Source organism: Oratosquilla oratoria, chromosome 39 (assembly GCF_046742065.1).
Source record: "Oratosquilla oratoria isolate Oo_2021 chromosome 39, ASM4674206v1, whole genome shotgun sequence".
In the NCBI taxonomy this organism is placed as follows: Eukaryota; Metazoa; Arthropoda; class Malacostraca; order Stomatopoda; family Squillidae; genus Oratosquilla; species Oratosquilla oratoria.
This window is the reverse complement of record NC_134815.1, coordinates 34,026,768-34,041,767: the sequence shown is the minus strand read 5'-3', so window position 1 is coordinate 34,041,767 and position 15,000 is coordinate 34,026,768. Positions and strand designations below refer to the sequence as shown.

Sequence of the window (15,000 nt, the reverse complement as noted above, 5' to 3'; positions counted from 1 at the left end):
CGTTCTCATCTACGTCGTGTTATTAACCATAACATTGCTAACGCTCTCGTTCTCGTCTAATATGAATTACCTGAGATACGTCGTAAGAAAGTACTATTAACCGTAATATTGCTAACGCTCTTATTCTCATCTAATATGAATTACTTGAGATACGTCGTAACAAAGGGCTATTAACCGTAACACTGCTAACGCAAGCCCTCTGTAACGCCCTGGACACGTTACCACACACTCACATACATACACACACACACATTATATATATACTGTGTATATATATATATATATATATATATATATATGTATATATATATATATATATATATATATATATGCATGCATTGTTAAAATCGACAGCATTAGTGAGGTTGTTGATCTTCTTGTGGGTATTCTCCAGTTTTCTAACCAATATTCTGCCATTTGGAGGGTGGGCATAGACCAAGTTGCCAAAATGATTAATTTATTTCAACGTTTCGTCTAACAAAGAGACATCTTCAGGAAATTCTGTAACATAGATAATATTGACGTACAGTAAAAAGAAAACAACATGTAAATCTAAACAATTATACAAATATAGAAATAAATATAAAAAAAATGCGCAAAATCACACATTCTAACACTATACATGGGCTGATGGGGACCGCTACTTACAAAAGTTAAAAGGTCCGATGAAATGAAGAAAGCCTTCGTTCGGTGACATATATATACGCCCCTAGCCGGCTTGGGTGGTGGTGGAGGGCGGATTAGAGGGCGGGGGTGGTATCTCGTTAATACGTTAGGGGGTTGCGGGGTCGGTTGGGGGGGGGGGGTGGAAGGAGTGGGTGGGAGGTGGAGGGGGGGGGTTCGGAGAGAGGTCGCGCTCGGTAGTAGCTTGGCTGCACTGCTAAACAATGCGATGACAGAAGTCATGTTGTTTTGGATATTAATAATAGGACTACATTCCCTGATAAACATAGCTTCTAGAAGCTTAAGTTTATGTACATCCCTATTGCTTGCTATAATCTTAGTGTTTGAAACTAGGTATTCACGGGTGGCTGTTAGGTTATGGTATTTCATTAAATGATGTTTTATAGCCCCATTTTGCAAATGCATAGTTATTCTCCTACTGAGACTACATCTAGTAAAACCAATATATGCTGTTTTACGGGCTACACAGTTCCCGGTTGTACAAGTAAATTCATATACACAATTAGTTTTAGACATGGTCTCAGTATTACTATTTAAGTTATTAGTTATTACCAATGAGCTTGTTTTAGGGTTGGAATAGTAAACAACCACGCGGATTTCCTTATCTTTAGAAACCGGGTGGCAGTTTTTAGTGATGATATCTTTAATTATTTTCTCATCTTTTTTGTAACCCTTGTTGAAGATGTTATGGTAGTATATATCAATGAATTGGGGCTTAGGGGATGTTTGTGGGGAAAGGTGGTCACACATCATTATACCCACACATCATTATACCCACAAGAAGATCAACCTCACTAATGCTGTCGATTTTAACAATGCATGCATACAAGAGAATCTGCTCCCCAGATATTCATATATATATATATATATATATATATATATATATATATATATATATATATATAGATATATAAGCGACCTTAATCTTTGTGGAACTGTGTAGTGAAAGCGGTCAAGATTTGTCTTCGACAAAGTTCATAGGCCCTGCTCCTGCCAATGACTGTGGTCGACGAACTTTTTATATTTTATTGCCTAATATTCAACATTATTTTTCACTTATTCGACTTTCTACTACTGCCTGCTTAAAAATCTAGGTTATGTATGTGTACTAATTTATGGGGTGGGAACCTGGTTACTCTGACATACGAGAGCTGACCAAGTGAGGATGAGGATACTACTACTACTACTACTACTACTACTGCTACTTGTTGTTATGTGAGTGTTATGAGCGAGCGAACTAGAGAGAGAAGCCAGAGGTAGACAGAGGCTACTATGCCTAGCCACTTCGCAGAGCGTGCAACTGGTGAACTATTGAAAGAAATTATCTAATGGTAATTTAGAATACTTACTTAAAGCACCATGAACAATGCCAACCGCCATAGTGGTTTATCACCCCAATATTCCAGGGCCAGAAACCCTGTTCCTGAGGGGGATTATCAAAACTTCTGCCGGCGCGTATTTTGTAGGCGTTCTTGTCAAGGAACTCCCGAAGTGTTTTGACGGTGACCACAGATTTCCTGGTGGTTACCTGCTTGTCGTCCGGTTGCGGTCTCCAGAAGAAACCGAAGACTGTCCAGCGCAGGGACAAGGAGATGGGCTCCGGAAAGCCTTCGTGCAGTTTTAGGAAGGTGATGACCTCCTTGCTAGGGAGCTCGTCCGCATCTGAGAGAACGAAGATATCGTCGTCGCGGAGGTCCCTGAGACAGGACAACCCCCAACGACCGAGGTACTCCCGAGAGAACCCATCGGCGACCCAGCCGTCCTCCTTTCCGCCTTCCGGAAACCAGTCCAAGAGGATATACATGATCTTCTTCTGGATTTTGGACATGTAAGCGTGGTTGAGCTTTTCCAGAAGCCACAGAGGTTTTGGGTCTCCAAAGGCGGTGTAGTTGGACTCTGTCACGATGAAGGCATCCGTAACGTCACCGATCTCGTCGAGGCGCGCCTCGAGCATGTCGAGCTCGTGGTGGAAGGGCAGGCCGTTGATGATACGTCGAGGCTGAGACCGCTTCTTGATGAGGATTTTGATGTGCTCCGGACAGCCCAGCCAGACTGCCGCTGGGATGCTGCACAGGTCGCCGTAATAGTTTGGCAGACAGGAACAGGTGGTGGCGTGGTGTTTTTTTCCTTTTCCATTTTCTTTGAGCTTCTCTAAGGTTGCTGTTCTGTTAGTACCCCTGATGAAACATTCGAGACCGTGGCCCAGCCCCTCGAAGTATTTCTGAGAGTCTTTTTCGAACGAAAACACTTCTTTGGTATCTTTGTTACATCTGACAAACCCTGTCGCAGGTTTTGTCTTTTCATTCTCATCCTTTGGCAACGCCAGAGAAACTCTAGTTCTGTCAGCCTCCGGCTTTGTAGACCCGACAGTCATTTGTTGATCCTTCATCGCATTGATCGACTCCACATTTGGCTGTTTATCCTTGATCAATTCTGTCGACTGGACAGTAGTTCGCTCACCTTTCCCTACTTCGACACTTGGATTTTCGTCTTTCACTACGTGTGTCAACTCTGCACTTGCCTTTTGATTAATCAACGCTTTCTCTACTTCACCACTGGCTTTGTGATCTTCGACCAGTCGCGCCGACTCGGCGTAGTTCTTTTCATGTTTAACGTCACTTAACTTTTTCGAGTCTTGTTTTGAATTTTCGTTTTCACCGTCTATCAAGAGTGTCTGACTAGACTTGTATTGAGGACTTAGTCTTATATTTCTTAAAAAATCTACACCCTCGGAGACACTATTCTGAATTATACTGTAGTTTGTCTGTAATGGCGTGATATTGATTGTTGTATGTAGCACCTGCAAGAAAAAAAATAAGAAATTGGCTATATGGATAAGTATATTTTGTGACTATACTGTATATATTACAGATATATAGTCACAAAAATATGTAAATCTAGTGTAAGGATAATGCTTTGTGACTATAACATAAATTAACAATTAACAAGAAAATCAATATAAATCTAGTTCGTGGTTTGTAGCTACATATACAAATATTATATTCTTCATACAGAGAGAACTATGCTATTTGTAATAATAAGTATGGCAGAATTCAGTCAGTCAGCCATTCTGAGTCCACTCCTAAAAAAATCCCTCTCATGATTTTTGCATAGTTTGCAAACACGCTGACATAGTTTACTGTACCTTCGATACCATCACTGATGTATATAACATTACAGGAACTAGTACTGACCCTTGTGGCACTCCACTTGTCACTGCCCTCCATTCTGACATCTTAACTTTCACTACTGTCCTCGTGTGTGTGTGTGTGTGTGTGTGTGTGTGTGTGTGTGTGTGTGTGTGTGTGTGCGCGCGTGTGTAACTTGAAGTTATTCTTACCAGAATGGTTACTGTCAAGATTCCTGTGAACCCGATGATCTTGATGGGAATTTTCCTGCAAAGAGAAAGATTACATAAAAATGAAACGATACTCAAGTTTTAGGTAGAGTCAGGTCAGTTGATATTGGCGTAGTCTTATTAAAGAACTTAAGTCGTTTCGGCCTTTGGAGAGACTATTTTAATGATTGATTTGTTTATTTTTGCGAAATGTCCTCTACGCTAGTGGGGTAATCGGAAGCGCGTGGGTCTTGCATCCTAGTCACGGGTTCGAATCCCGCACTTCTCTTCTATTCTTAGCACTGTTGACTTCCCTGAGAGAGGAGCCAAGTGATTTTTGTGTGTATGAAATGGCTGTATACTCTGACTCGACAAGTCCCCTGATGAGGGGAAGGGGCGTTTGGTGTTGGTGGTACTCGGTGAAATGGCAAATGAACTTCAATTTCTCTAAGTGTAGCGTGTTAAACGTAGGGCTACACAACCCCGAAAATAGATACAACTTAGATAACACGTTTTTAGAAAAATCTGAGTGCGAGAGGGACTTGGGAGTTCTAGTGAGTCCGGACCTTAAAACCAGGAAGCAGTGCATTAGCGCCAGAAATAAAGCTAACAGTGCATTAGGTTTCATTGCAAGGACGGTAACGAATAGAAGTGCAGAGGTAATTATCAAACTCTATCTAGCGATAGTTAGACCCATCCTTGACAATGCGGTACAGTTTTGGTCTCCGTCCTACAGAATGGACATAAATTCACTAGAATCAGTACAGAGAAGAATGACCAAAATGATACATGGACTCGGAAATTTGCCTTACGAAGAAAGGCTTAGGCACCTAAACTTACACTCTCTGGAAAGACACAGAGTGCGGGGTGATCTAATAGAAGTATTCAAGTTGATCAAAGGCTATAACAAGGGTTAAGCAAACAAGGTCATCATAATAAAACAACAGGGCAGGACTCGCAGTAATGGGTATAAACTGGACAAATTTAGATCTAAGAAGGAAATAGGCAAGAATTGGTTTACTAATAGGGTGGTCGATGAATGGAATAAACTTAGTAACCATGTAGTAATCGCTGAAACTATCAGTTGTTTTAAAAAACGATCAGACAACTTTATGGATGGGGATGACAGGTGGTGATGGATATGGAGCTGCCTAGTGTAGGCCTTATGGTCTCTTGCAGTCTCCTTTATTCTTATGTTCTTATGTAGTATGTGTGTGTACATTTATTTGTATATGTGCATATGTCATTCACTTGCATGGGTAACATCAAATTATTTCATTCTCTCGAAAGCACTTTGTAGGTGATGCTAGACGATTTCGGGGTGCGGGTTGCCCAGGTTGCGAAAATGCCCGAGGTGGACATGACCTCGAGTTACCCTTCAGTTACGAAGTCGTCCTTCTCTGCAATGCGGGTGGACTACTATTAGCCTTCTCTTTTTCCCACCACGGGGCACGCCGGCAGCGTGAGATTGTCCACAAGGACAGAAGCGTCAGTGAGTCAACAGTCAACTCCCTCCCCCCCTTTTTTGAGAGGGGGGGGGCGAGAGAGATCTTTGTCAAACGTGCCCAGGGTCTTGTGTCATGTGACACGCGTCAAGTTCCAAATTTTCTTTTTGTTTTTCCAATTACCAATTTATGTATTTTTGGTACTAGATTTTACCAGTGCACTTTTTATTTTTGTTGAGCTTCATGACACGGGCAGTCTGAACAAATCGAAGCCTGGTTGCAAGCGTAGTCGAATGTTCTCATTTGATTTAAAGGGTCACTTGTTCCGTGTGTAGTCCGTCCGAAACTTGGGGGGAAGGAAGGAAGGAAGGAAGGAAGGAAGGGAGAGAGAGAGAGAGAGAGAGAGAGAGAGAGAGAGAGAGAGAGAGAGAGAGAGAGAGAGAGAGAGAGAGAGAGAGAGAGGAGAGAGAGAGAGAGAGAGAGAGAGAGAGAGAGAGAGAGAGAGAGAGAGAGAGAGAGAGAGAGAGGAGAGAGAGAGAGAGAGAGAGAGAGAGAGAGAGAGAGAGAGAGAGAGAGAGAGAGAGAGAGAGAGAGAGGGGAGGCAAGCAAGCACCTTTTGTGACATCAACTGTGGCCCACTGTATGACGTCATTATAGACCACTGCTGACGTCAGAGCGTGGTACCTCCCCGTCTTGTGTCGCAGTACTCCTTGAAAGAAGTCAGTACTTGGAGAACTACACTATGGGCTGAATGTGTGCGTGAGTGTAAATGGCTGTTCGTGAGTCCGAGTGCGTTTGTGTATGTGTGCGCGCATGCGCGTGTGTACTCATGTGTAGATGTATTAATGTGTCTTTACCTAATTGTAGTGTACAGGAAAGTAGCTATGTTCGTGGGGTCCCGCCCCTTGGTCCTTTAATCATCGAACCTTGTTTTGAATTCATGTGTCGTTTCTACTGAGCTATACAATTGTCTTGGCCAGAGCCTCTTATAATCGCATGTTTAAAAGTACAAAGATAATCCACTGAGAATTATGTTATTTATTGTTGTTTGGAGAACGAATGTTATAACATTACATGTGCTACTACCGACCCTTGTAGGACTCTGCTAGATTCTACCCTCTATCCTTGTATCTTATCCTTGACTTCTGTTCTCATGTACCTGCACTGCAGGACATCTTCCATCCAATGTAATAATTCAAATTTTAGTTCTCAAATATACTCCAATTTCCACTGAGGCAATCATGATCCAGGTATACACAATTCACCCAACCCTCTCTTTCCTGCAGCACATCGATCGCTCTCGAGTAAAAGTTGAATAGGTCCAACACACTTAAATCTTTCTGATCTGAAGTTGAATTAACTGTTCATTAAATTTTTTTTTTTTTTTTTTTTTTTTTTTTTTTTTTAAGGGGTACTTCTCCAACCGATCTTTCACAATTCCCTCGAACAATGTCACTATCGTGTTGGTTAGACATCTGTATCCCTTTAACCTTTTATCCTGTTACCCCTTTATGGAATGGTATCATGGTAGGAGGCCCCTTTAAAGGTCTGTAGCACTATCCCTTTTAATGAATACAGACTACAAATCTTGACTGACGATTGCTACCTGCATTAGTACCCAGTTTGAGACCCCATTGGGCCATGATGCTTTTCTTGCATTCAGTGATCCCAATATTAAATTGAACTTTTCTTCGCTTCTGCATATACATCTTTAACCCAGTATCATAGTCCACATCCTCCTAAAAAGTCTCTTGTGAAGGCAGATTGGAAGCTTTCATTATTTCAGCCAGAGTTTATGCTTCGTATCGCAGTGTTGTGGTGCTTTTTAGCCCTGGGCAGGGAGTCGAACTCAGACCGCTGAATTAGTAGTTGAACACAGAACCATCACATCATATGTGTCTGTGTGATTCTGTGTGCGTGCGCGCGTGTGTGTGTGCTACGTTCCACTCGATCTGTCTATGGTAGCCGAAATCGAGTGCGTACACAAATTGAATTAGCAAACAAGTAATGTGTGTAAGTAAGCAGTGATCTTGTCACACTACTATATTTCTTTATTATACAAAAGAATACAAAACAGACTCAAACAACAACAGACCAATGTGATTGGTCCTTACGGTGCTGCTTGCAAATTGAAAGGGGTTGTAAACAGTGGAAACTGTTAAGAACCATTGACTTGACCAAAGAATCAAGTTAGATTGAGGTTGGAATCCACATATTTATCTAGGCACATTTTTTTAAACGTGTCAATTGTATATGAATTCATAATATGAGCAGGTTGTTTGTTTCAAACATTTGTTTTTCTTTTTTTAATTCATTGGTGTAGTTTCAAGAAATATGTTTGCTTTGACCTCTTGTGAACGAAAATAAAACGCCTGGAGTGATCCTCACGTTTAACTTTTATCATTGGCCTTATCCAAAGATGTGAAACTTCCGCGTTTCTGTTAAATTCCGCGTATTTAAGAACGCTTTCTCGATGTTTGGTTTTATCCCCGCGGTTTTTTTTCCAGCTGAAAAAAGCAAACAAACAACATATATGGGCTCGTAACTGTTACTCGTAATTTTGTGCCGTTCTGGATTGATATTCTATGCAGTATGCACCAGAATACACCATTTAAAGCTAAAAATTGCAAAAGCTCCCTATCGTGGAAAGGGGTGACACTTCTTTCCCACATTCACCCCTTTCGTGCGGGTTGCACCGAAGCGTGGGTGTGGTTTAATTACATGCCTTTCAAAATGTGCTACAAGAAACACGTTAAAGGCTTTCCGTATCTGATTCAGTTTTAATGTCACCTGTGCATGTGCGGGTTTGTATGCGTTCGCGCGTGTATGCGCGCACACTGCAATTTTCGGAATATTAGTGGAAATGATTGCATGGTTGAAGATGAGGAATCAGTACAACACACACACATATATATGCATATATATATATATATATATATATATATATATATATATATATATTATATATATATATATATATATATATATATATATGCATATATATATATATATGCATATATATATGCATATGATGATATATATATATAAATATGCATATATATAATATATATGATATATATATAAATATGCATATATATATGCATATACGATATATATATATATAAATATGCATATATATATATAATATATATGATATATATATAAATATGCATATATATATATATATATATATGAATATGCATATACTATATATATATATATATATATATATATATATATATACACTGATATATAAAAATGCATATATATATATGCATATATATATATAAATATATATATATATAAATATATATATGCATATATATAGGTATATATACATATTCTATATGCATTTATATATATATATGTACATATATATATAAATGCATATATATATGCATATATATATACATATATATATATATAGATGCATATGTATATGCATATATATATATACATATATATATAAATGCATATGTATATGCATATATATATAAATATATATATACATATGTATATATAAATGCATATATATATATATGCATATATATATGCATATATATATAAATATGCATATCATATATATATATATATATATATATGCATATATACATGCATATTATATATATGTATATATATATATATATATATGTATATATATATATGCATATTTATATATGTATATATATATATATGCATATTATATATATATATATATATATATATATATATATATATATACATGCATACACTAGCGCGCACACGCACATCGAGAATTTATTCTCCATGTAATCACGCCCTTATCAATACGGTTTCGTCAGTGACGAGCAAGAGACTATGCATGACCATCTGGAGCGCGATTTGTCATTTACATCTCTGTCGCCACTCTGGAATCAACGAATTCATCTCCTAACCGTGCTAACGTCAACTGTCTCGACTCCGTAAACGTTCACTAAACGCCGGTGAGTGTCGATTAGTTCTACCTCTTCTGCGTGGAGGAATTCAATGACGGACCTCTGCGCGGAAGAGGGAGACCGGACAGAAGGTGGAGAGACGAGATCGAGAAGTTTGCAGGAGTGACGTGGCAGAGGATGGCACGGTCGTGTGAATCATGGAATGCTATGGAGGCCTTTGTTCAGCAGTGGACTCAGGATGGCTGATTTGATTTGATTTGAAATAATGTCACTCCTGAAGGGACCATCTTGTGGATGTCTATTCTGGCTACCTACAGAATTATATTCAGTTTATATATATATATATATATATATATATATATATATATATATATATATATATATATATATATATATATATATATATATATGTAAATATTTCATTTATCTGATTCACTGCCTCTTATATCAGATAAATTACCCTCGACCAGGCACGTGTGCATACATTCCTACGTGCGAGCGCGCGCACACACACACACATTAAGATGCAAGTAGTGGAAATCGTTACAACAAATATTCATAACTTGAAATCCTCAACCTTTAAAAAAAAAAAAAAAATCAATCAGTCCACTGCTGAACAAAAGCATCTCTCACACCATTCTATGACTCCCCTTACTCGTGCAAAACCTGTTCGTCATGTGTGACTCTAAGTATTTCCATCTCTAACGACTTAGATTTTGCAGTTGATATTCAAGGTGTCAGCTCTTGGTTAGGACTTAGTAATAATAATAAAAAAAAAAAAAAAAAAAGGAACAGTTCTCCGTATATGCGTATCAGTTTTCTCCTAAGCTCGATTTCTTCGTAATTTGGCTAGTCAAAACCCCTAAAGGAATTTTTAATGTTCATAACAACGTTGAAAGGGAAATAATTGGCACTCATTACCGAACGTTCCCTTTGTCTGAGCTTTTCTAAAACTCACTAGATTCCATCGCCTCTGTGGTTATTATTACTGTCATCTAGTATTTTGTTGGCGAATGGGTTTTTGAGTACTAAATTAGGGCCACGGACTGACCGCTTCGTGCCATAATTTTTCGTCCGGCACGATGCTATCAAATCCCGCTGAAATATTGACAACCTCTCAAGTTTCTACCGATCCTCTGTTATTCTTTTATTTGTTTATTAATTTATTTATTTATTGAGGCGGTGGTGGGGGATGATAAATTCCAACATTTATTTTTACGTTTTTGTCGTACGATCTGTTTCATATTTAGTATCAATGGTTTGCCATTTGTTTCGTTAATGTTCATTACGTAGAAATGCAAAGCATAATAACTTATTTTAGAACAAATAATGGAGAATTAAGCTTTGTTTAAAATGACCATTGACGTAAACAAATAACAAAATAAAGCAAATAGATAAATGTAAACATTAGCGTTTCTACCTCAAAAGGTAGTGAACAAGAATCAAGGACTGATAACATCAAAGACCGATTTACCATCAACCGCTTACGCAGATCAATAATCCGCAGACATTAGGAATGAAAGAAAAGTGGTAGAGCGCACGAATACAAGAAATTGTTTTAGGATCTGGGGACCTGAACAGGACCAAACTGAATCTAGAATCACCAGGATCATCCGGGAGAGGGCCAGGTGTTTAATCCCTGAAAGCTATGGTCTTCAGGAGTCCAAGCCCTGAAAGCTAGGGTCTTCAGGGGTCCAAACCCTGAAAGCTAGGGTCTTCAGGGATCCAAACCCTGAAAGCTAGGGTCTTCAGGGGTCCAAACCCTGAAAGCTAGGGTCTTCAGGGGTCCAAATCCTGAAAGCTAGGGTCTTCAGGGGTCCAAGCCCTGAAAGCTAGGTTCTTCAGGGGTCCAAACCCTGAAAGCTATTGTATTCAGGGGTCCAAACCCTGAAAGCTAGGGTCTTCGGGGGTCCAAACCCTGAAAGCTAGGGTCTTCAGGAGTACAAACCCTGAAATCTGGGTCTTCAGGGGCCTGAGCCCTGAAAGCTAGCGTCTTCAGGGGTCCAAACCCTGAAAGCTAGGGTCTTCAGGGGTCCAAACCCTGAAAGCCATGGTCTTCAGGGGTCCAAATCCTGAAAGCTAGGGTCTTCAGGGGTCCAAGCCCTAAAAGCTAGGGTCTTAAGGGGACCAAACCCTGAAAGCTAGGGTCTTCAGGGATCCAAACCCTGAAAGCCAGGGTCTTCAGGGGTCCAAACCCTGAAAGCTAGGGTCTTCAGGGGTCCAAGCCCTGAAAGCTAGGTTCTTCAGGGGTCTAAACCCTGAAAGCTAGGGCCTTCAGGGGTCCAAACCCTGAAAGCCAGAGTCTTCAGGGGTCCAAGCCCCGGAAGCTAGGGTCTTCAGGGATCCTAACGCAAAAGGGAACGCTGTCATATCGCTGGTGCAACAGGACGCCACCAGAGCCCTCGTCAACCTCATACAGATATTACTGGTGGAGAGACGAGATAGAGAAGTTCACAGGAGTGACGTGGCAGAGGGTTGGCGCGGTCGTGTGAATCATGGAATGCTACGAAGGAGGCCTTTGTTCAGCAGTGGATTCGGGGTGGCTGATTTGATTGATTGGTTGATATAAAACAGCGGCTTGCCTTAATGGACAGGGCTTTGATTTACCAGGATTTCTCACTTCCTCACCTGTGATGGTTCTTGAAATTCTGGGGAAGTAGGTTGTGTTCACGTGATCAGTCTCCGGTGCAGAGAAGACAGAACCATAGAGAGACGGGAAGAGGTGGATGTAAAGAAAAGGAGAGGAAGAGAAAATTACATGTAAGGGACGCTAACTTCATAAATTCATTAATTTAATTAAAGTCAGTATTCTAGGGACACTCGTATTGTCACGCAGATTGTATTTTCTTATCTGGAGACTAATCTTAAAGAAAATCCCTCTCAGTTCTTACTAGCATTCTTTTCTTGTCCCAACCTTTGGCCTCGACCACTTGTGGCGTCGAGCATTGGAAATGCTACGCATGATAGGGACACCATGCGACACACACACACACACACACACACACACACACACACACAAAGACGTACACACACGCGCGTTTCCGTGCACATGTACTGCGTGTGATTCATCACGGTCTTGAATCACATATTGGTCTGGTGATTAACAGCTTTTACCCACCCCTGCATGTCAGCTCAGATCTCATGATTATATTGCCCGATCTATGGGTAATGCTGTGACCTTGCACGCACATGCACACCCCAACACGCATGTGTGTGTGTGTGTGTGTGTGTGTGTGTACGTGTGTGTTTATGTATATGTGTATATGTGTGTGCGCGCGTGCGTGTGCGATTCATATAATGTAGCATGCAATTCCCAAGCACTCGGTCCATTTGCAATATAGCGTCTGAAAACACAAACTTTTCAATTTGTGCAATTTCGTTACAATCAGCGAAATTCGAGGCAAAAGTTACTGTACTAAATAATCACTTAAGTTCTAACATTGATATGATTCTGGCTAACACCAAATGATTCCATTCTGAAAGTGCTCACCGGGACTCTCAACCCTAAAGCGACGCGTGACGTTTTCCCCTCAAGTGAATCAAACGATCTGGCGACATATGGAAACTATCTGTATCTGTAATAAAAATATCGTTTTATCTTCCCTTTAGCTAAATAGAATCGTGTGGTGATGGCTGCTAAAATACATGGAAACCCTTCTATTTGGAGAGTCGCCAGAATTCGTAATTAATATTAGAGTTTTTTCTAATTCAAAAGATTATCAATATTGGAAAATCGGTTTGCAGCAGGTGCACGTGTATGTACGGGCAACTTTAACGGGTTTGTCCTCACGGTAATGGCTTGCCAGCGCTGTTATTTATGTTCATTCTGTTGCCATAGTGAAGTGATAAGGTGGGAGCGGAGTACACCCTTCCATGCAGCCTTCTGTGGCGAGTGAGGCGTCGGTCAGGCTCGAATTGTGAAGACCAAAGACACCTTAAGCGATGATAATATGCTGCTGTGCCGACCATGCAAGGCGGTTTGGGTACCGGCGTACCTACTGTGTCTTTCATAATTTATTCATTGATTTGTTTATCTATTCATATTTTACCGATTTGTTTTTTCTACTTTACTTGTCTGTATCAGACATTAAACCAAAAGGGGTTTTGAGGACATGTTTTGCAAATTGTAGTCTAGTGTGTTGATTTCAAGACAAGACTGGCGTGTTTCATTTATCAATTCAGTTATAAATGTATTTATTTAATTACTTATCTATCCGTTTGTCTGCATCTGACACTGAACCTAAATACGTTTTTCGATGAGTTTTACAATAATCCAGTTCGTTGGAAAAACGGAGTTAACCTCAATACCAACATCATTACTCCCAAACTGAACTCCCTCAAGTTTATAATTCAACACTGTTGCATTGACGTAGTTTTATCGACAACATTAATTATTACAAGCCAACCCAAATACAAGTAGTATATCGTATTCTATGCGACGAAAATTATATTTGCAAAATTAATCAGTTTGGAAAGAAAAACAATTATACTTGCATGTAAGGAAAGCAAGACGTTTTAATGTTCGGAGCGGCCCCACCCCCGATATATCGTCTGACATTAGACAAAGATATCTACAGTCCAACACGAGCATAAACGAGCTATGTTCGTGTGTGCTTGTATAGCAATCCAAATAATTTCAAACTTCCAGATGACGTAAAAATAAAAGCCAGTCTGTGTGTTTAGAGGCAATCATTCAAGTGCCTGACAGTAAGGCAACGGATCAATGGATGACTATAACTGAACTGACAAGAGACCTTACAGTCTATGACGCAAATGTACGCATAAGAATGACGTCATAACGGCTCGCAAACGATTTGTCTACAGGTAGCGCTGCTGCTGCGCCCAAGACCTCAGTCTCTTTGGCCGACGTGCAGTTCAGTTTCGCTGTTGTATTGTGCCATATCACGCACACAACTCGTGGCGTAGTGGTTAGAGTTCCCGGCTGTCACTTTACGGCGGTCCGGTTTCGAATCCCGCCCGGGGCTGAAATAATTTCAGTATCGCTGCGCTGCAGGTTGTTACTCCAACTCTGGTGGGCGGGGAATTGGGTGTGTGTGTGCGTGTAAGTTCACAGCATTACCCATAGTTCTAAGCTCTCTTCCGGGAGGGAAATATTTGTCGATCACGAGTCCAACACATGATCCAAGACCATGGCGAATCACACACATACACACACACACACGCGCGAAGTTAGGGTGTGCATGCTTATACAAGGTCATCGTATTACCAATATACTGGGCCATCTATGAGCTCCGAGTTCTCATCCGGGAGAGAAATAGCTGTCGATCGCAAGACCAACACGTGGTCCAAGACCATGATGGTGAATCACATTCTTGAGAGCGAGTTGTGATTCGTTGCCTGCCTCTTACTCTTCAATTACCATCCCCAGATTAAAATTCTTGAATGATTTCCATTTAGGACATATCATCTTATTCTCCAATTATCATTCTTAGATTTAAATTTATGTATGGTTCCAGTTTGGGCTATATCACCTAAGTTATTGTTAAACAGCACATCTCTGTTTAAATAGGCACAACGGAATCATGTTAAACACCTCATCTAACGAGAAGATTTAACTGGTTAATTTCCTTCACACAAGCGTTTGTGGGTAAAATGTCCT

General features: G+C 40.2%; 1 protein-coding gene across 6 annotated transcripts in view; it reads right to left on the bottom strand.

The window, feature by feature from the left end:
- LOC143020350 (beta-1,4-mannosyl-glycoprotein 4-beta-N-acetylglucosaminyltransferase-like) overlaps positions 1-15,000 on the bottom strand; it is a 97,744-nt gene that overhangs the window by 14,489 nt on the left and 68,255 nt on the right. For all 6 annotated transcript variants that reach the window (XM_076176706.1, XM_076176704.1, XM_076176708.1 and 3 more), the window contains exons 3-4: positions 4,025-4,079; positions 2,034-3,484 (exon numbers count right to left, since the gene is read on the bottom strand). In XM_076176706.1, the coding sequence (XP_076032821.1) occupies positions 2,034-3,484; positions 4,025-4,079 (1,506 nt within the window). The remainder of the gene's footprint in view (positions 1-2,033; positions 3,485-4,024; positions 4,080-15,000) is intronic.